At 43.1% G+C, this 21,796-nt stretch overlaps 1 protein-coding gene across 2 annotated transcripts in view; it reads right to left on the reverse strand.

The window, feature by feature from the left end:
- CLMN (calmin) overlaps positions 1 to 13,849 on the reverse strand; it is a 77,230-nt gene extending 63,381 nt beyond the window's left edge. For both annotated transcript variants that reach the window (XM_051621949.1, XM_051621948.1), the window contains exon 1: positions 13,660 to 13,849. In XM_051621949.1, coding sequence (XP_051477909.1) covers positions 13,660 to 13,741 — 82 coding nt within the window. In that variant the 5' untranslated portion in view covers positions 13,742 to 13,849. The remainder of the gene's footprint in view (positions 1 to 13,659) is intronic.
- Positions 13,850 to 21,796: the final 7,947 nt, after the last annotated feature.

The following is a 21,796-nucleotide window of genomic DNA, read 5'->3' on the forward strand; positions in this document are numbered from 1 at the left end:
AAAAGCTTACAGTGAAATAATTGCTTCCTTATCACTTCACCCTAGCAGACTCCCACAGGTTTGATAGTACTTTTTCTTTTGGAAGTAAATTGTACAGCCTCTCTTGAAAAGCTCACCTTTATAAAAGTAGCCTAGAAAATACCAGGCTAAATTTGACATGTTTTTCCCTGTGTTTCAAAGCCAGGGAGGGTTTTTTCTGGAAAAAGATGACACCTTTTCTACTTCAGTAGATTGAAAATCTGCTGCAGAAAAAAACAGGGGGAAAAAAAAAGAAAAAAAGGAATAAACTGCTGGGAGAATATGTGGGTGGCAGGATTCAGTCTTTAATCTGTCATGTGTATGTCAGCACTTCTTCACAAACATACCTACAAGGGATGTAACTGATTTCCTCTTTGCATTGATATAGGTTTGTACTGTTTTCTAATGACAACCCTTATTTTTAGGTTTGTTTCCTGCCAGTATCTTTGCATGATGTCCAAAAAGCTAACAGGTGAACAAAGCAGGAAAAGCTGATGCCGTTCTTCATCAATGCATTTGCCTTCCTAAGTGCCTCAAACAAATTCATCCTGAAAATAAAAATCATATCGCCAACCCTGCAAGAGACAATGCAGTCCAAAGAGAGATTTATAGACTGGTAACTAGGGAGCAGGCAGAGGAGGTGGCTGCTCAGTTGATGGATATAAATAGTAAAATCCTAGTCAACAGGATATTATTGTTCTTTGGGGTTCCCAAAGAAGCCTTAAGCAATGGATCAGCTCCTACGCACATGCTGATTGCAAGTCAGTGCCCCTGTGCAGTGGGAAGGCTCTGCCTAGGGCAGACTCGAGGTTACTTCAGGAGCTACCAGATCTCAGCACTTCCCATGCTCCACTGGGAGAAAAGACTGAGAAAGTGGGAGGAAAGGGCTCAGCAAAGCACCTGCCACCTATTCATTCCTTTTTACGTATTAATAACTCATCTCTATGAATCATGAGACTAATTAGCAATGCTTTTCTCTGCACATGCCATGAAGCCAAGCCTAGATGAAGATCACCAGACAATACCAAAGCCTGAGAAACTGGGAAAAGAAAACAAAGAAGAAAAGGAGACTTCCAGGAACAGGTCAGAATGTCTTATTTATCAATCTGTAACTCCACAAGACAGCAGCTACAACTGGCTTCAAGTCAAGGCAGCTTACAATCTCAGGTATCGCAGAGCTTCCATTATAAACCTCATTCCAAGGTGAGGCAATTAAATGCCTCATTCCTCTATGAGCTTTGCAGAAAGGAAAAACAGAATCTTATTGTTCTCCTATTTCTAATTTTGTTTCCTTTAACTCTCTAACTTCCTTTTCTTGCAGAAGACATCCTTATAGCCATCCAGGGCAGTCAGACATCTTTAGGTAGATCTCTCCATACATTCATGCAGGATTAATGTGTCTCATCCATGCCCTAAGCAAACTCTCCCTTACTCTTCTCTCTACCCCGCCGAGCTCTTTTAGATCTATACACAAGGGAGACAGGGTTCCACGACAGTGGATACAGCACTGCTCTCTGTTAAAATAACATTGGGTTGACTCTGAGAAGTTAACTGAAGAGTATGATTTGACAGTGAGTTCAGCCTGGGATAAAATTAAATCTAATTCATTTATGCGTGTAAATGGCAAGCTTTTATTACTATACACTCCTCATGGAAAGCAAATTATAGTTCCTGGATATGTTCATCATGAATTACTTTCTCCCAAGGGGAGCAATTTTTTTTCCTTCCCCAGCTTTACTTTATCTCCTTTCTAGCAACATATACTCAAACCAAAGCAAACAAAACTTCTGGAACAAACTCAGTGAACTGAAAGCATAGTAAGAAGCAGCAGAGGGAGCACAGCTGATTTGGATCTTGACCGAAGTAATTCCAAAGCATTTGGAGAAAAAAATTTTACCTGAAGATGATGAAATTGTAACTCATAAAGACGATCAACATGAGACTTCAACAAATACATCTTCACAAGTAGGGAAAAACAGGATATAGCAGGTTGATTCCATTCCACAAACCTTTTGTTCTTCTTGCATTTAAAAAACCCCTAAGCCAAGCCAAAAAGAAATCTGCACTCTCTTAGCCTTCACACCAGCTGCTGTGTGCTGGAGAGAGCACCCACAAGCACAAGCCAACCCAGAAGGAAACTGCCTTCCACCCAACACAGGAACACCACATGCTGGGACAAAAAATGGGTTTGTAGTTTCGTGTGAATTATCAAGTTGTAAAAGTTTACAATAGACAAGGCAGCATAGATGTGTTACAGTTCAGGTGAACTGTTACATGACATTGTTAGCTTTTGCTGTCAGATGGTGAAGGAGAGAAAAAGATGGTGTGAAGAGAAGAATTTGGTCAGGTAGTTTTAATGGTCTCCTTGGAAAGAGAAGACCAAGGTTCAAGGCCTACTCCACCAAAACTTCCCATGTCCACACACTGAACAGTGTACCATTAGGCTGCCTGGGTAGCTTTGAAATAAATCCTCTAGCTTTCATGTGCCTTTGATGCCCAACCCTAATATAAGGGTGTCATCTAGAGAAACACATCAAAACCACGAGACACTCAAACACCAAAGAACTAAATCCCTCCTAGATTGTATTAAGAATACATTTCAATTTTTGTCAAGACAAATGCAAAGCAGTGGGAAAGAACGCCTGAAGGCATCAATATTATCTGAGTACCAGAACTCGAGTTTGGACCCTTTCCATAAAACCCGAGTTGTTAAATGCTACTTCCACATCTGTAACAGCTTCAACCATTCTGTAAGGATGCAGTGTGCAATAACATACAGGCGCAGCAGGACTGGCAAGCCAAAATGCAGCAGGCAGCCCACACCAATCTTTTTGTCTCATGGTTTATACATTAAGCCATATTTTCCATGCAGCTCCTGAGAGGCACCCTGTGTTTAGGCTCCAAAACTGATCATTAGTCTGATAAGTGAAGTGAGCGGAAACTTTGGCTCCTAGAGCCCAAGCTGCAGCAGCTCTGCAGTCAAGTCACCCTTTGTAAGTTTTGATTCATTAGTGAAATGACAATGTAAAAGGTCAAGTGAACATTTGCTTCATAATTAAGTGCCTGAATGGCAAAGCTTCCTACTGGCCTCAGTGATGCAATGTAAGGGTCTCATCCAAGCTTGCTGTAGGCATCTAGACCACCTTTGCAACTGCCTTTCATCATCAGTCTCAGCATAAAAGTGAAAGACTCAATATGCATGAAAAAATTTTGCTCTAGAGCCATCTGTGGAACAGATAATGAAAAAATGATTAAACCTCCTCCCCACAAATTAAAGAAAGTCAAGGATTTTAAAGGTACCCAAGACCTGACCAGCTGAAACAAAAACTTAGTATCACTGGCTGTGTTAATTAGTTGAAAACGAGTCTTGAGAGACAGATGGGCATCAGACCCCTGCAGCTACATCTGGATCTCTTGGCACCCAGGGATGGCCCTTCTCAGTGACGCCTGGGACAGGACAAGACGGGAAGCATGTGCTGCCCTTCTCCTGCAGACACGGGCTACCATCACCAGGGTCACAACCGCTTCCTGACTTCAGAGCAGTCACACTGCTGTGACCTCCAAGTTCTTAAAGTAAAATAAATTCATGATGAGTGATGCCATCAACTGCAGCATTACAAATGAAGGATTTTATAGCATCCCCTAGCTTTATTAGCAACCAAAACATGCTGCTTCCTCTTCATACACACAGTTTTAAAAAACAATTAAATTTCTTATCTTCTTTGATCTTTCTGATAAACACACAATGTTTTAAAGTTTTGAAAGGCCAGCACTGAACACATAAAAATACCATCTACCTTCAAAACAAGAAATGCAGTTTAGCCAGCAAAATTTCATACTCTGTCTTCTCTCAGCCAAGGTCAATAATCATATTAACTTCAGGAAGAAGACTGAGCACAAGTTCTTTTTTATCTAACATTGGGTCCCTTAAAAACTTCTTTTATTTATAACGGGTAGAAGTGGAAAAACTCAGGCAAGAGTCCCTGTAACTTCAAACCACTCTTTGCCCTGTATCGAGAGATATTTTTTTAATATATATATTTTTTTTAAAGAAAGAAAAAAAAGGACCAAAAAAAACCCCTGAGAGTAATAGGAATTAAATGCTGTTCTGTTCTGTGGTACTAATCATCAGAGCTGGGAAGTCCCCTACCTGGGACTGAGAAGAAGGACAATGCCCAAACTCTTCCCAGCTACACTGAACAGTAACTGCTAGAATCACTCAGGATTTGTAACAGGAACAGGCCTACCACATACCTTGTCAACAAGGGAGAATCAATGGGAATTTTGTCTCTGGAAGCTCGTCTTCTCATTTGGGCAGGACTTTCACGATTCACCAGCTTTAAGCCTCACACGACGGGGCCAGCTGTAGCCCCTTCTGAGCTGCTGTTCTGAGGACCATGCAGCTGGGACTGGGCACTCTGCTTCTCTGTGGCTTTTCCCCATTTGCCCCCTTCCGTTTGCGTGCTTACTCTCCCTGGGCAAACAGCCCAAACAGATTTATGTGTCTTTCCTTACATACATCCCAGACAGTAAGTCTAAAGTGGAGATTTCATACCATGTTATTTATAAGTACTATATCTTCATTAAGTTATAGCTGCAGTTCATGTTTATCATGGACATCAGTAAAAGCGAGAAAGCTTAATCACATGTCCAGCACAGTCATATGAAGGATCAGTTTTTAACAAAGCTATCTTCGTTGGCATTGCTCTCATTTGTCGTGGTGCCAGGAGTCTCTTGCCCTTCCCATTTTTCACTGAGCCAAGAGGAGCATAATCAGCCCTTAGTAGCGAGCTCCTCTGACAGCATAAGCAAACACCTATTGACAGACATTACGGGGTTCTTTGCAAAGACTCAAACAAAATGGCAAAGTATTTCTGACCATTAGTGCACAAAAGAAGGACAGCCCATGCACGCAACCAGTTCCTGTGCTTTGGAAGCAACTCAGAGCTTCAGCCACAACTCCTTCCAGCAGCTGGTTCAGGCTGCGATATGGCTGTCACAACACATGAAGAAACGTGTGGACACCTGATCATCAAGGGGTTTCTTCCACTGTTACACAGATTTCTTTTAGAAAACATAGGAAAAACAGGCTGGAAGAATTAAAATGTAGCTTACAATAAGCACCTGAGAGTTATGAGATACTAGCAAGATCAGTGCACATCAGAGAACTTTCGCAGGTTTCAGAAGTACTAACAAATTAATTACCCCAAGGGACAGGTCCAAAACAGTATGACTTGCCATGTTACCACTAACAGTGATGGTAAGCTGGTTAAGGAGGGGAAAAAATGTATGTAGGCAGTTTGTTTGAAATTAATTTCAAACAAAATACCCCTGTAAATACCTTCTTCCTGGTGCAACATAAAAAAATGCCTTCTTGTAAGGGCTCTCTGTTAATCTGGAGACTGCAACTGCTGTGCCACTGTGGACAATGACTGCTTGAGAGAGTTTCAGTCCCTCCGAGGGACAATCCTGGGTGCAAGACCTAAATCTGAGCTTCCATGTAAGTCTGGGTAAAAGGTGGAGCACCTTCCCTGAGCGTCCCAGTAGACAAAGAGAAGCACTATGGTATATATCATGATGGAGACTAATTAGACACTTGAGACTTGTTTCACAACCAGGTAAGTTACAACAGTCTCCAACACAACTCAAAGATGAAACAGAAAACTGAAAAGTCCAGTTGCTGAAAAAGCCATAAACCCAGCAGTACAGGCAAGAAGAATACGTTTTACTGCCTTCAGACAAGACTTGATCTACTAAAAATCCCTGTGCACATGAAGGAACTGGTGGCATAATCTGATCCAGCCAGGCCATTTGGTGGGTATGTGTTGAGCATCCCTGACTTTAGCAGGGCTCTGGATGGACTCAGACATACGGAGCATCACTTGAGTGAGCAAGGCAGCATGGCAGCCTCCAGGATCTGCACTGCAGGGGTGGGGTCTGGCTGGTGTGTAAATCTGAACATGTCACTAAATTAGCCGTGTTCTCCTGGCCATGGACACTGTGCAAGAGCAGAGGCATCCTTCTCCAGCTTGGGACACTACAAAATGTACTCATCCTTGGTTTTAATTAGGACAGGATGAAGATCCAAAGGGATACATGGATTAAAGACAACAAGGACTGCAATATAAATGTGTCTATTTGAAATTATTCCTCTGACATATTTAGGGAACATTTATTTGGTAAACAACTAGAATTATACTACCAAAAGAGAAAAACATTAAAGTTTCTGTAATGAAGCAATAAACAACACTGGGCTAGAAAGGTCTCATTGCTGACTAGAAACAGCAAAAGATGTCAACATAAAACATAAAAAATAGAATAACTCACTGTTCAGAGATTCACTGGATCTGAAATACACTGGTATATAATCAGAAGTAACTTTCAAGATACTACAGCATAAAATATGCTTGTATATATGTCTGAATTAACAGAAAATAATTACTAGAAACCCTCAAAGTATTACAGTATTTCAACAAATATGTCTTGAATCATGTAACTGAGTTAAGGAATAAGCATAAAGATTAGTGTTATCTTTTAAGTTTTTTTAATAACATCTTTTCAGATTCAGTGAGATTTCTGATTTTAGAAAGAGATCCTCTCTGCTTGCAGGTTACATGTCCACAGGCATTCATTCCATAGACATCCAGGCTGTTGCTATTATGAGTCTCCCACCTAGAAAATGCCAATTTAAACTTGTGTTTGTGGCTGCAAAGCCTCCAACTACAGCTATAACACTGCTCAGCTATTCACACAGAAATATGCAGCAATTGTAATGAAGTAAAACCCATCCTGCAATCCTCCACCTACAGTCCCTGTATTTAACTGGTTGGGTAGAGATAAAAATAGAATAGCAGGTAAAGAGACATGTAGAAGACACTAAAAGGTGCTGTGATGCCCTTCACCACTTCAGCACTGACACAGATGTGACTACTTATCTGTTCATTTCTTCTCCTGAATATGTTAAGTTTGAGAACTCTTTTGACTTCTACATGGCAAGACAGATAACATTTGTCTCTTCTCCTTTAGACATATGCCTTTAACGATCATTCTGCAATAACAGCAAGTTTAAACATCACAGGACATAAACAAGTAATGTTTAAATGGACACTGACAAGCCAAAATGCCCCAGGTTGCTTATTCTGTCCAACAGAAAACTGTCTTTAAAAGAGAAAAAGGAAACAAAATAATTCCTTTTTAATATTTTCAAAGTAAATGCTATAAATACTTCAGGATGCAAGTAACATAATCTTGAAATTGTCTTCAGGAGAAAGAAAATTGTTTGAATTCCTGTCCAAGATGAGTGGACAAAACAGGAGAAGCTATGAGAAGTAGCTTGTACTTTTAAATCAGCATTAGTTTTAACATGGTGATTTGAATAATGTAATTTTTAAACTAATGCCACTTAACACTTAACTTCAGGCACATACGGTCTGAAATGTCACCAGCTCTCCTAATGCCAAGGCTGGTGCTTGAACACTGAGGAAGGAAAAAGGTGATGTTGGCAACTAAAAGTAGATCAGCCCCATGCGTCAAGTCAGGTCCATGCTTGGATGCAAAATACAGTCTCTTACGACAAAGTGTTAATACGCAGTTGTAAGGGTTCATTTGACTGCAGAGCTACTGGGCATGATTTGAATTTCGTGTAATTTCATCCATGCAAAGGGACAGAGAGCCCAGACTTCTAATTTGTTAGATAAATTAGGCACTGACCTTGTTAAAACTGAATGCTAAAATATGCAATCTGTACATTGTCTTACCTCCCACTGTTCCAGGGTTTCCTGTATCAGGAGCAGGTAAGTCTTCCTTCCATTGCTGACAAATACTGTCAGGTATAAGAGTGCCCTTACAGAGACCATTCCCACCAAAAAACATTCCAGCATTACCTTTGCTTTCTTACAGATTCTTTGCTTCTTAAAGATTTGAATCTTTATTTTGGGGATTCACATTCATAAGTCTCAGGCCTATTTAACTTCACTTTTCTAAAGAGTAACATAACTTTGTGGTTCTACAGGGCTTCAACTAAGGTTCTCCATGCAAATTAATCTTTCTAAATGTCACCTTAATCTACAAGAAACTCCACTGAAATGAACACGTCTACAGGCAGAATTAAATCCTGATTAATATGGGGATAAGTTATGGAAAAGTTAAGTTACAGAACCTTACTCTTGTCAGAACGAATGGATACATTAAAAAAGGTTCCCTTCCATTTATAAAATTTCCATGTGTTTCAAAGGCATGACAAAGTACAGCAAACTGGCTGAATGCTGCTGAATCTTATAAGTAATAAATAAATAAATAATTTACTCTCTGTGGTCCAGTTCAACAATCATAAGAACTATGTTTCATACAAAAATATTCATACAAAGAGAAAATATCTCAGGAGTTCCTGATTATGAGCACCTGCCTTGGGACGTCCACCAGAGAATCATAAAATTGTAGAATCATGGAATGGTTAAGGTTGGAAGGATGCATAAGCACCCCATGGTAAAGATAGGTAGATACTCCCACTGACAGGGTTAGCTGTTATTAGTTAAGGACCCCTACTACTTCTTAAGACAGACTTCGGAACCTTTTATCTCAGAGGAAGCTGAGGTTCATACTGGTAACAACTATAGTTACCAGTGTCTAAAGCTTATAAAAGTCCAGATCTGAAGCATCCAAATGGGAAAACAAGGAAAATCAGTGTATGCTGGGAGTTTATGACTAAGTGATTCTGCCAAAGGTACAAACTAGGGCAAGGATGGGGAGCCTGTGGGGCTGGTATTGCTTACGTCATTTCTTTTAGTCTGTCATCACAGCTTTTTGCATTTCTGACAGCACTACAGTATATTCTAGTGTAGCCCTCCAAATATGTTTGAACGCCAAACAACTCTAAGCAAAGAAGGTCTGAGACTCAGGAAAGTATTTAAATCTAGTGAAATGAAGGAATAAACATAGAATCATAGAATGGTTAAGGTTGGAAGAGACCTTAAAGATCATCAGGTTCCAACCTCCCTGCTATGAGCAGGGACACCTCCCACTAGAGCAGGTGCACAGGCCTCATGCAACCTGGCCTTAAACACCTCTAGGGAAGGGGCTTCCACAACCACCCTGGGCAACCTATTCCAGTGCCTTACTACCTGCATGGTGAAGAATTTTCTCCTGATGTCTAACCTAAGTCTCCCCTCTTTCAGTTTAAAACCATAAGCCCTTGTCCTATCACTGCCCTCTCCTGTGAAAAACCCCTGCCCAGCTTTCCTGTAGGCCCTTCAGATACTGAAGGACACTATAAGGTCTACCCAGAACCGTCTCTTCAGCAGGCAGAATAGCCCAACTTCCTCAGCCTGTCTTTATAGAAGAGCTGCTTCAGCCCTTTGAACATCTTCATGGCCCTTCTCTGGACCCTCTCCAACAGCTCCATGTCTTTCCTATGAGGGTTCCAGAGGTTTCTGGGGGTTCTGGATCAAACCCTGAGTGAGTAGCAAAATGACAAGAAGCAGGACTTTCGGCTCCCTCCCTAGTCCTCTGACAGAATGGTAGACTTCTACGATCTCAGTCCTTGTATTTTTTATAAACATACATATATTTATGCATATACCTATGAAATGAACATTCAAACCATAATTATTTTTAAATGGTGGTAACACCATTTGTTTGCCAGAGATGGCCAAAACAACTGACTGCCTGAGTATTCATCTCCACATATTTCATTCCAAGGAATATAAGGAAAGATACTTAACACTATATATACATTCAGAGTATTGCGAAGCACAGGACAAGAATATCATCTAAAAGTGAATAGTTCCTGCTGAGGATGTTGCCTCTTTCTAGTGAGTGTAATTCACCACATAAGGGAGTATATTTTTTATTATTCTAAATCAAGCTTCCAGTAGGGAAGATTTTAAAATATTCTTGAGTTCTAACAAAATGTTCCCACTGGTGTTGTAATGAAAGAAAGAGAGAAAAAAAAAAAAAACACATCTCCTGGCAGGAAATTAATTATGGAGCATTTCACTGCTTGATAACCCGCTCCTACATTCTGCACAGGCTTTCTATTTTTTTCTTTCAGTATGTGGAGAAATTCACTATGGAGAATATACATATAGAACAAAGAGCACAAAAATATCAGTTTATTAAATACATTTAGAAATCTAACAGATCTGGAGCAAGAAACTCTATGCATTACCCCATCTGGCACTTACTCCTTCTTTACATTCCCTGCTCCTCCATCAGACTGTCAATTTTGCTTCTGTTCTCTGAATTTACCTCTGTTGAGAAAGTAAGCAGTGTGCCTGGATTTTAGCATCACTTCCTTAATGGAAAAAATAAAATGGAAAATCTCAGTTCTTGATGGAAAGGGAAAATAAAAGCCCATCATCATATGTCTATGTCTAAATATTCAGACATTATTCAGTTTTTAAAATCCTCCTCTTTTTTTTCCCTATGTCCAGTCAGTTTAGCAAATTTTACCCCTGGGTGTCAGTTTTAGTCTCCCTGTGAAAAAGCTGAAAACCCCACAACTGCCATAATTTCAGTCATCATTCATCACAATCATCACTCATTCATGTGACAGAATACACAGGTCCTGAGGATACTTCTGCACCCAGCACACACATCTAGAACAACTCCTGAATTTGGTGAGATGATATTAACTACTGTAAAAAGCATCTCCATGAAAACACAGAATTCCCAGTAACCGACATCCTGGATCCGTCCTGGATGTGGAACTACCCATCTAAAGAGGGAAGATGCAGCAGACTGAAACAGTATATGCCATCTTTAAATAGTATGTTGCATCAGCAGTGCTCTAAAGCTTAGCTAAGAGGTAGCAAAGAACTTTTCAAGATAAATTAATAATTTTAGCTTTTAAAAATGGAGGCAGAAAGGGTATGAAAAAGATTACTGTATGTTGCCTGCAAAGACTTTAATACCAGGTAGACTGCTCAGGTGCTAGTAGTGGTAGTTTCCCATGTTCATCACCACTTGGGCTCTTCCACGAGCTCTTCAGCACGATGACAGTAATGCCTCTGTTAAGTCTCCCAGACCCAGAAGAACCTCATATTTGGCTGGCTCTGTGCATCAGGCAGAGAAAGGTAGGCCTACATGCCAGTGTTCCAATGTGTTGTTCCTATCTGCAAATATTTAGATGCTGCCTTCCATCCTCACCTTGAAACACACTCCTTCTCGGGTATAATCATATCATGGGGTCCTCAGAGACTGGGAAGCACCTTCACGTGTGTAAAATGTCCCACAGAATGGAAGCATACTAGAATAAGCCAAACTGTAAGCTTTATAGCACCTACCCTAAACACAGCTGATTATGCAAGAGAGAGCTGCAGGAGCAAGAGTCCACAGCAGCAGATGGGGACCCTCACCACCCAAGGTCCTTCATGTGGCCCTGAGCAGCAGGGCCCTGCAGGAGCTCAACCCGGGCTGCTGGAGACTGCATCATCCTCAGCTAATTTTTCATCCTAGACTCATGACTTCCTAGCAAATCAAAACTGTTATTGATTCTGCAACCGAAAGACATCGATACTAGTGGTGACTCAGATCACATTGTTTTGAGAGGAGAAAATGAATTTTGAATTATAAAGCAGCAGCAACTTTAATTACTACACATGAACATAGAGCATATGCTGCCATTTTTCAAGAAATACGAAGCGAAGCAACATGCTTTGCTGCTGAGCTCCTGAGTGACAAAAATCACACTCTTCCAAGTATCAGACTCGCCATCTGTAAAATGTTTCTCATCTCCAGAAGATAATGTGAGAACTGTGTGTTACAAGTAATATATACAGTAAGTGATAGATATTACCACTTGCTTTGGAACAGCACCTTAGAACAAAATGCCTTTCCTCCCCCACAATAGCCCACACCAGGCATGAAACTTCTTAAAATCCTATTCAGTAGTGCAAGCAAGGTGACAACCAATATATCTCTCAAAATTCATCTTGTATAGTTAGAAGGGAACAGGCGGTTTTTTTCATGAACATAATGTTATTCAAAGGAATTTGCCCTGTAGGATGATACTCTCCTACAGGACTATAGGAATTTTAGAGAAGGCTGTGTACATCTGTATAAATGCATTTTGAGTTCCAGAAAGGCTCAGAGTTTAACTCCTTCTTATGCAAATGACTAAGAGGCAAAACGATATTTTTTTTTTTAAGAATAGGTTTCTTTTCTATTCCTTCTCAAAAAATGACCATGAATTAATGATTAAACCTGGCTTAATCACTACAGTGATTAAAGAGATGAGAGGCAGACCATGCATGCTAACACACAGAATTGAAAAAAGACAGGGCCAGGAGTCAGAAATGTACAATTACACTGTAATGAGAGACTATCAAAACCCAAGGGGAGTTCAACCTGGAATCAACAGCCCTGGCTGTAATCAACATCTGATGATGCAGGTCAAGATGTGGTAGATTAACCCGATCAGCAGTTAACTGCATTAATACAACATCAGAGCTGAAAGATTGCTAATTTGGGTCTCTCTTCTAATAAATTATACATCTTCTATAATCAAGCCAAACCAAAACTAATTTCCAGCAACTGCACTGCCTCTGCCAGTAGACAGTGCTTTAATATCATTATGCATAAACAGGGAGAGATAATGACCTGTAATTCAAGTCTATTATTTTTACAGAACATGAAGATACATTACAGCATAATGTGAGCTGTGGATGAAGAGTAGTATGTTACGGTCAATGGATTGTGCTCCCATAGACCACTACTGCTTTTCCTGGTTTCATCAACTCTCATCCTTTGCCAATCACAAGGAGTTTGCTGGTGAGGAGCAAACATAACTTCGAAGGAACTACACTGATACCCAACTCCATTCAAACCTTGGTATTTGTATCCTTTCCACCAACAAGGCCAGTGGCGGAATGGTGAAGCATCTCGTAGATGATTTGTCAAAATTCTGTCCGTGTTTATTCAACAGTAGGTGATGAGAAGGTACGTTACATGGGGTAGGTACCCAGATAGCCACTCGCTTCCCTTCAGATTGTGCCGATACGGACCTGGTACCGAGAATCCCCAAACTCGCAGGTCGGAGTGGCAGGGAGGTCACTACCTCCCAACCCGCGGAGCAGCTCTGCCGGGCTCCGGGAGGGTCACCAGGCAGAGCTCCCGGAACCCGCAGCGCACGGAGAGCCCCGGCACCTCTCGCTCTGCACCGCCCAGCCAGCGAGGTCCCCCGCGGAGCGAGCGAGCTGAGCCGAGCCCTGCAGCCCCCTCCCCGACGGCCCTAAGGACACGGCTGTGGGTGGCAGTGCCTTCAAGGGGCGGGGACACCGGCCGTGCTACCCCCGCAGCATCCCCCGCGCCCGCGGAGCCCCCGCGCCCCGTCCCTCCCTCGGGGCCCGCCGCCGCTCGCCCCAGCGCCGGGGCTCTCCGCGGGCAGGGCGGGCCCGGCGCCGCGCCAGGCGGAAACTTTGGCCCCATCGTCCTCCCCCTCGGCCGCTCCGGCCCCGCACCCGCACCCGCACCGCCCTCGCTGTGGGGGGCCCGGGGAGCCCGTCGCGGGCGGCCCGTGGGGGCGGGCAGGAGAACCCGCGACAGCCCCGCACCGGGACACGGGGAAAGGCGGAGGAGGAAGGAGCGGCACAGGGGGAAGGCGCGGGGGCGGAGGGAGGGGTTTCTCCGGGGGTGTTGGTTTACCTTGGAGGTTCTGCACTCGGATGTCGCTGATGTGCCCGATGAGCTCCTCGCGCTGGAACCAGTCCCACTCCTGCCCGGCCATGGGGACGCGGGGCCGGGGTGGGGCGATCGGGGGGGCGGCGGGAGCCGGCGGCACCGGCACCGCCACCGCCGCCTGCACCGGCACCGACGGCGGGCGCGGAGCGGAGCGGACGGGGGGGCGGCCCCTCCCCGTGCCGCGCCCCGCCCCGCGGCCCTCCCACCCCCCGCCTCCCGCTGCCCGGCCCGGGGCGGTGGAGCGCTGCCGCGCGGCGGAGCGGGGCGGGGCGCGGATCCGGCCGTACCCCCCGCTGCGGGCAGCTCCGAGCCCGCCACCCACCTCCTGGCTTTGGCAGCGGCGGCAGCGGGGCTCCCGTTTCGCCTCCCCGGGGAGCGGCGTGGGCGGCAGCGCGCCCCCGGCTCCGGCCGCCCCCTCGGGCGCAGGCGGGGCCGGCCCCTGCGCGGCGGAGACCCCCGGCACCTCCGGCCCGGCGGGAGCGCCTGTCCCACAGCCCCTTGCCCCATCCCGCTGGGGAGCGGCCTGTTGGCACTCCGAATAAATAGGGTTTTCTTGCTGAGGCAGCAGGGGAATTTAAACAATACCGAGCTCTTGCCCGCTTTCTGTTGCTGTGCCTGCGGACGGGAGAACTGTCGTCCCCTGTAATGACTGTTAACGCATGTCCCCCGGCAGATAGGAAAAGAAAGTGCAAATGGGTGAGGGGTTTTCCTCGTGGAGGTGAAATAAGCACCACTATAAATTAAAAACACTAATACGCCATTTGAATTCTCATTTATCCTGCTCTTACTGGTCTGCTTAGGCTGTCACATTTCTCTTGTGGTGGATTTCCCCATTGAATATCTCCATTTACATCGTTTTTCATCAAAATTAAACAGTAAGTGTTATCAAGGCTCTTCAGGTATCACAAAGCTCTGTGCTTTACAGACTTGGTGAACAGCATGAGCATTTCCTTTATATGCAAGGCGTTTCGTTACAATACACCACTATTTGTACTTTGGTGCCTCTTTGCTTTTCAAACCATGAAGACTGTATAATGTAAACAGAAAATTTTGACGCAATCCAGTCAGACTAGTATAGCATCAATAGTTAGACTAGCAAAACACACAAGCCAAGATCCACAAAGTTAAATATAAACAAACTAGGATCTAGAGATTGTGGCTCTTTCAAGTTGGAACTGTTTATGTGATCCCAAGCAAATGCTTACTCCACACAACCAGACGTTTCACCCAGCTCAGGAATGCAGTGCTCTTCCCACAGCCCACTCCAGAGATTTCTCTGTTACGGCTCAAAATCAGATGGAGATGGCGAGAACATCAAGTCATAAAGCATCTAATAGGTGAACTGCTCGTCACCGTTGTAACACGTGCCAGTCAAGCATCCCAAAATGTGGTCTCCAGGAGTCTGGGGTGGTCTCCAGCTGTTTACATATTGAGGCTCGAAAGCTGTGCAAAGTGATGAACAGATGAATGCCCTGCTGAAGAGTTTGTAAACCTGAATGCAAGGAGCAGAAGAAACAGCTTGTGAGAAATAAAACACACCTGAACTCAGCCAGGCTTGTACAGATTGCAATGCCAAGCTTTGACTTACTTTTGCACTGAGATGACCTTTTTTTCCCAGGATTTATCCAAGTGGGCTGAATGCATCAGTACCACATTCAGAGGTGGAGCTGGAAAATGAGCTGGTGTGGCTATGGGAAAAGCAGGTGAAAGACTTCACAGCATTGGTGAAATACTGTCTACAAGGGATGGCTGGAGGTCCTTGCTCCATGTTGCTGCTCAAAACAGAGCTACTGCCAACACTGGATGGGGACAGCTGAGGCTTTGTCTCATCGTGTGTGGGCAAGCCTCCAGGAGTCAGGGTTTCACGAGCTCTCTAGGTAGCCTGTCCCAGTCTGCACTGTCCTGCTTGTGAGATCTTCCCATAGCCACTTGCTACGGTCAGTATGCCAGCTGAAAAAGAGGAGTTGGTATGAGACAGAGGTAAATGAATGAGAAGAAGTGGAAAAGTCTGCAACCTTCAGCCACAGAATCATAGAATCATCTAGCTTGGAAAAGACCTGTAAGATCACCTAGTCCAACAGTAAAACTAGCACTGCCAAGTCCACTACTAAACCACGTCCCTAAGCACCACAGCTACACACCTTTTAAATACCTCCAGGGATGGTGACTCAACTGCTTCCCTGGGCATCCTGTTCCAGTGCCTGACAGCCCTTTTGGTTGGTAAATCATTTTTTCCTAATAGCCAATCTAAATCTCTCCTTGAACAAGTTGTGGCCGTTTCCTCTCATCCTATCACTTATTACTTGGGAGAAAAGATCAACCCCTACCTCGCTACGACCTCCTTTCAGGTACTTGTAGAGAATGATAAGGTCTCCCCTCAGCCTCCTTTTCTCCAGACTAAACAATCCCAGAAGAAGGGACTGTTGCTTCTTCATGCCCTGATGGGAGGTGAGAGCAGCAACATCGGAGCCTGTGAGTCAGGTGGGACCTCAACCTTGACGTCGTGTTGAGACCCATCTGGCAGTTCAGCTACTCTGATTTCTAGCCCAGCTCATCAATATAAGCTGCATCAACCTCATTTTCATTAACATGCTGGGCCTTGAGCTATTGTGAATGAAAACTCTGGTCCAGTTTCACTTAGCAGGTGTGCAGCTCTGCCACCTGTGTTTGTCCATCCCAGACCTTCAGAAAGCTCTTCGGCACCTTCCCCAAACCAATTCTGTGGTTAGCGGAAGTCCTCATAGGGAGAACCTCCTCTGAGATGGTTGTAAAAAAAACTGCAGCATATGCACACCTAAGTGCTCCAAAATGAAAACTGAAGCCTCTAAAATCATAAGGACACTAAAAAAGTGTGAGATCAAAAGGGCCATCCTTTATAAACATATTTCTTTAAAATTTTATGATCTTCCCTGCAACCATGTGGTTTATGAATAAGTTCAAGAAGGAAGTATGAAATCTGAGATTCTCACATACCGCCAGAAATGTAAATGTTATGTTACTTGTCATAAAATCTATAAATGGTTGTGGGAAATTATCTGTGAAAATACCGTGTGCCTTCTAAGAAGTCACTGATTATATGCAGTGAGGAGCAAAGTGATTTCAAATTTTATTATTAAAGTTCACTTGCCTTTTGATGTTTAAGGACAATTTTATAACTGAAAAAGCAGGTTACATTTAATTAAGTCCCTTGGCTCAGACTTGTTACTTAGGGCAACACTGTAAACACTTGGCAGAGACTCTGAACTATAATAACAGGTTTATTAAAAAATATATTTTGGTCACATATGAGAAGGCAGGGAGCCTAATAGGAAGTTCATGGGGAACTTACCACTGTTCTACATCACCTTCATCTTTTTGCTTTTTAGTGTGTGCAGAATAAAGATGTTAAAAAGCTTTTCGTTTACCATCCTTTGCATATCCTACCAGTGAGTGATTTAATGAGTTGGAATCTCAGTTTGAGAAGAAAATTTGTATTTGAAGATTGTCTAATAGCAGCAACAAAACCTTCAAATCCTAGAGCTAGGTAGGCTTTGGGCCTGTCTGGATGCCTTGTGGGTCTTGCTAGAACAGCAAGGGAAGGTGTCTAACACAAAGGAAGCTATTTATGGAAATAAGGAAGATATTTATGCAATTTTAGCTAAAATCCCTTGACTTTATGGAGTTCCCCATATGAACAGCCATTCCAGGAATAGATTATTTTCTGGCTTTGTTTAAACAAGTTCCAAATAACCAGGAAAAAATGCTGTCTATCTTGCAATTAAGTATGTCCATGTAAGGACATCATGTATATTCAACCCAAAATTCAGAGAAGTGTAACATCCTATTCAGGAATGTCCTAACCATCCCTGGCTGCTGTGGTCAAAGAGCTACAAAAATAAATCCACACTGATGCCTGTTAGATGTCCCTCTGCCCACATTCCCAAAACATTGTTGCTGAAGGTCACAGGCCTGCAAGGTGCTCCTCTGCCCATAAAAAATAGTGTTCTGGAAAGGTGTTGTGCATCTGTGTTCTGCCCCTGCACTACTGGCATTGCCCTTGAGTCCTTGCATGCTCTTCTGGCTTGTTAAAGGTGCTGCAGAGAAGGTTGAGGATCTCAATGTTTAACGTGTATAGTTTTTTTTAAGCGTTCCTGGAAGAGGACTGAAAGCAAAAGCTTTCTTACCCTATAGCTGAGTGAGGAAAAGGGAGGAAAGTTAAGTCTGTAACACAGGAAAGTAATCCAAATTCTTATTTAGCTCTCATATTTTAGAGATACAGTGCAATCTGACCTGAATGGTGACTCCATTTCAAGGCAATAATCATGCCACCGTAGGTTTCATCAACACTTCATTTTCCTTGTTTAGCCCGTATCTGAAACACCAGGGAGTGCCAACCATGAGAAAAGACTCATTAGCTGTGCCAGATGAATAGCTAAGCAAAGATTTCATTTCTATTACCCTGTCCTACAGCAGCCACCCCTTAGTCTGGCTCCTCTGCCCACACACATGTAAACAATGGGAGGGGTACCATGTAAAATAGTCTTTCAAAGCAAAATACCACAAAAGTCAGGAGAAAAAAGACAGCCTAGTAGAGCAAAGTAAACAGGAGACACTTGGGAAAAGGTACAGAAGGAATGAGAGATATGGTAATAAGAGGATTAAGCAGCTGGAGGAAGTGAGGTCATGCCCAAAAAAAAAAGATATTGAATGTAAGTGCTTTATGACTTTTCCTTTAGAAGCAAAGAAGAGTACACTAAAATGTGTGTTCTGCTTCTCCAACCGAAGTTTGATAACAAGCAGTCAGCTGATTTATAAAATTTAAATAATCAATAAAATTAATACCAGCTAAGAAACAGGAGTGCTGTGTCCCACTGAGCCAGTCCTGCTCCTTTCAGACGCTAACGGAGGAAGAGGTGTGCTGACTGTTGGCCCTGTCTCAACGTACTGCTGAGCCTGTGTACAAACTCTGGATGTTGGCCAGCCTCCATTCTCTTACTGTGTTTTGTCTCCACCTTCCTTGACTCCCAGAAGTCCGCCAAGTAGGCTGCACTGGTGAGCCACACTGATGGGCCATACTGATTCACAACAATTGTTGCCATGTAATGGTGGTAAGTAGAATATGGGGCTTGCTAGAAAGTCTCTGTGCTGTAAATAAGTTTCATCACACAATCTCCAAATAATGCCAGGAGTTATGATGGCTTCTAACTTGGTCAAGTTCAACTGAGTATATTTTAGTTGCTTGCAACAAAGGTGAAGTTTGTTTGTATCAACTTAGTGGTAAAATGCACTTTCCAGTGAGACGTGCCATTTTCAAGACTAGGTCTTTTGGGGTGATGGTATCATGTTAGGGACAGTTTCCATGTGCAAGTGCTGTGCAGGTGAGGTCCTTATGATTCTTCACTGGGGCAGATGGTGTGGTGGGAGCAGGGTTGTGTGGGTCACTCTCAGTCCTTCCTCTGCTGTGTTTTGTTGGGTTTTTTAATTTGCTTTGATGGGCATGGTTTATTTTAAGGTGTGATTCATTGAGAACATGCATGCTTTATTTGACATAGGCAATGGGAAAGGTCCTTCCCTGGCCTGTAGGCTGGTTTTCTTACATTCATCTTGTTTTTCAGCCATTCTTTCATGCAGTCTGAAGGTTGGAAGAAAGGGAGAGTAGTTATGTAAAACTCATTTGAATATTATGTACTCGTAGAGCTGATTTGTTTCTGTTGCCATGGGCCTTTCATTCAAAACCTCCCTCTTTACTAGGGCAAAAACCTTCATCAATTCAGAGAGGATGTGACACAGTAAAAACTCCATCTAGTTTTTGGAAACTTGTTTGTTAATTTTCCCTTTATTCCCCTTTCAATTTTCCCTCTGTTTCTTGTGGATGCAGGATGCAATTGGTCTCATCCATGTGACAGTATTGTGTAATTCTGCTCTTTTGAGTCTGACTTGCTCTCAGTCATCTGTGGCCAAATGAACTCAGGACCTTCCAATTCCCTTCTGTATGCTCCAGCACGCTATGAAGATTTGTTGCCTCAGCAGATACTGAAGAACTGTTGCAATGTGTAATAGTAAGGGGATTGTTATATGTAGATGTTTTGTAGCACCCTAAAGGCAAGGCTGAGTGTCTCCTAGGAGTTTCCAACTCTTCACAACTCAATCCCATAACATGAGTTGCATTGTTTCATCCTACCTGACCTCCATGCAGAGGTAGAAATGCCAGCCTGGTGCAAGCAGCCGCTTAAAAAATGACCCAAGAAACAGAGGAGCCTGTGCCATGTAGGGACTTACATTATGGAAGGAGAGAGGGACAACAGAGCAGTGATTTGGTACGGTGGGTATTTCTGTAGATGAAGGTGCTTGAGGGTAAGATCCTGTAGAGCTACATAAGCTGGTGAAGTTGTGCAGGAATAAGCAATCCAGCCACAGCTGAATGTTGCTTTGGGTGGGCCAACTCACTCTGCTGCACAATGTTCAGCTTCAGGTGACCCTAGCTAGCCAGGTTACCCCTTCTGCCTGAATTATCTCGATCACAGAAACTTGGGATACTTTTACTGCATACACAGTAGATACAAGTCAAGACAAGGCCTCAGTAGTAATATTCACTGGCAAAGACTATTTCTGGACGTCACTACAGATATTTAACACAGTGTAAATTATAAATCAGCTGTCTCCAACACCTATCAAAAGAGACCACTTCAAGGAGAAAATGGAGATTAGATGGGCTGTTTTTCACACTGTGAATACTAGGATTGGAAGCAGGGCAGCAGGTAGTTATTACAGTGCAGTCATAAATGTATAAAAATAATAATAACATTGTGGGCTTTTATACACAGCTGATCCTGAGTCAAACCATGACACTTTCTATCTGCAGATCTCAAAACTCCTGTATATTACAATTTTCTATAATTTCCTGGCTTAACCTACCTGAAACAAAATCTGCAAGCCCTGAAATAATATATTATAGAAAATAACGTGTATTTTTGCAATAAAACATTTGTGGAAGGATGTATTATGTGTGATCTATTCCATGTCCTTCATCATAATAGAAAAATCAGTGAGTTACTTAAGAGCAGGCAAGCAAGAAGGCTCCTTCTGAACTGCCTGATCTCTTTCACAGCATTGGAGATGTCAGATATTCTCAAAATACACCATTCTGCTAAACTGCCTGTCCCTTCAGAAATAATTCAACCTTTCTCCTATTTGTTTGTTTCTGTTTGATGAAGTGGTTTCAATTTTACATCCAAATGTCAAGTCAGCTTGACTGTGAAAGAGATGTGAGAAGAGATTCCTTCCCTGGCTTTCCCAAAGAACATCAACTTTGCAAGTAACAGAAATATAGAAAAGTTTCAAATAGAGGGGCAGTTCCCAGGAGCTGATAAATAAGCTGGTCATTTTTTGAGGTACAAAGTGGATGGCTCAGATGCATAACCTGCTGGGCAGAGGCTTCTGCAGTATGAAATGCATTAACGGTTCCAAGCTCTTTCAGAGAAGGCATTTTCATACTTGTATTTCACTGAATATATAATGTCACAGTTCTGCCAGAAGCCTTAGAAAACAGGGAGAATTAAAACCCGGCAGTTGTTCCTTAGCAGAAGGTGACTGATGATTTTGAAAGTTTCTCTTTACCATGTTTCAGAATGTGATCTTATGGAGTGGTACCAATGTCAGACATGTCCTTCTGGTTGCTGTAGATGACAGTTTAGAGGTCATGGTTGGTGGTACTTCCCTTGGCCACAGTTAACTGCAAGCATCTATCAGGGTTTATTAATCTCTAACCAATATGTCATTAAAGACTATTAACTTTAAAAGTTGTGTTAGAGAACACACAGTGGAGCCTTTGGTTAAGCAAATTTTGATGTCCCTGCATTGCTGGAGCCAGCAGGGCTCTTGGTATTGGGTTGGAGAGCAGCACCCCAGTAAGGACATGTTTCCAGTGAGAGGTGGCTGCCTGTTTCCTGTCACTGTGCATTTGGCAAATGGAGGTGAGAAAAGATGCAAATAATTCTCTGGATTTCAAATACATCCTTTAAACAAGAAAAATCTGCAGAGAAGACAAACAATGGTATCTGCAGAGCGTGGGGCACCAAAAATAACTTCCTGCACTCCATTTTTAAGTATTTATGTGTGCATG

Source organism: Apus apus, chromosome 5 (genome assembly GCF_020740795.1).
Source record: "Apus apus isolate bApuApu2 chromosome 5, bApuApu2.pri.cur, whole genome shotgun sequence".
NCBI classification, from domain to species: Eukaryota; Metazoa; Chordata; class Aves; order Apodiformes; family Apodidae; genus Apus; species Apus apus.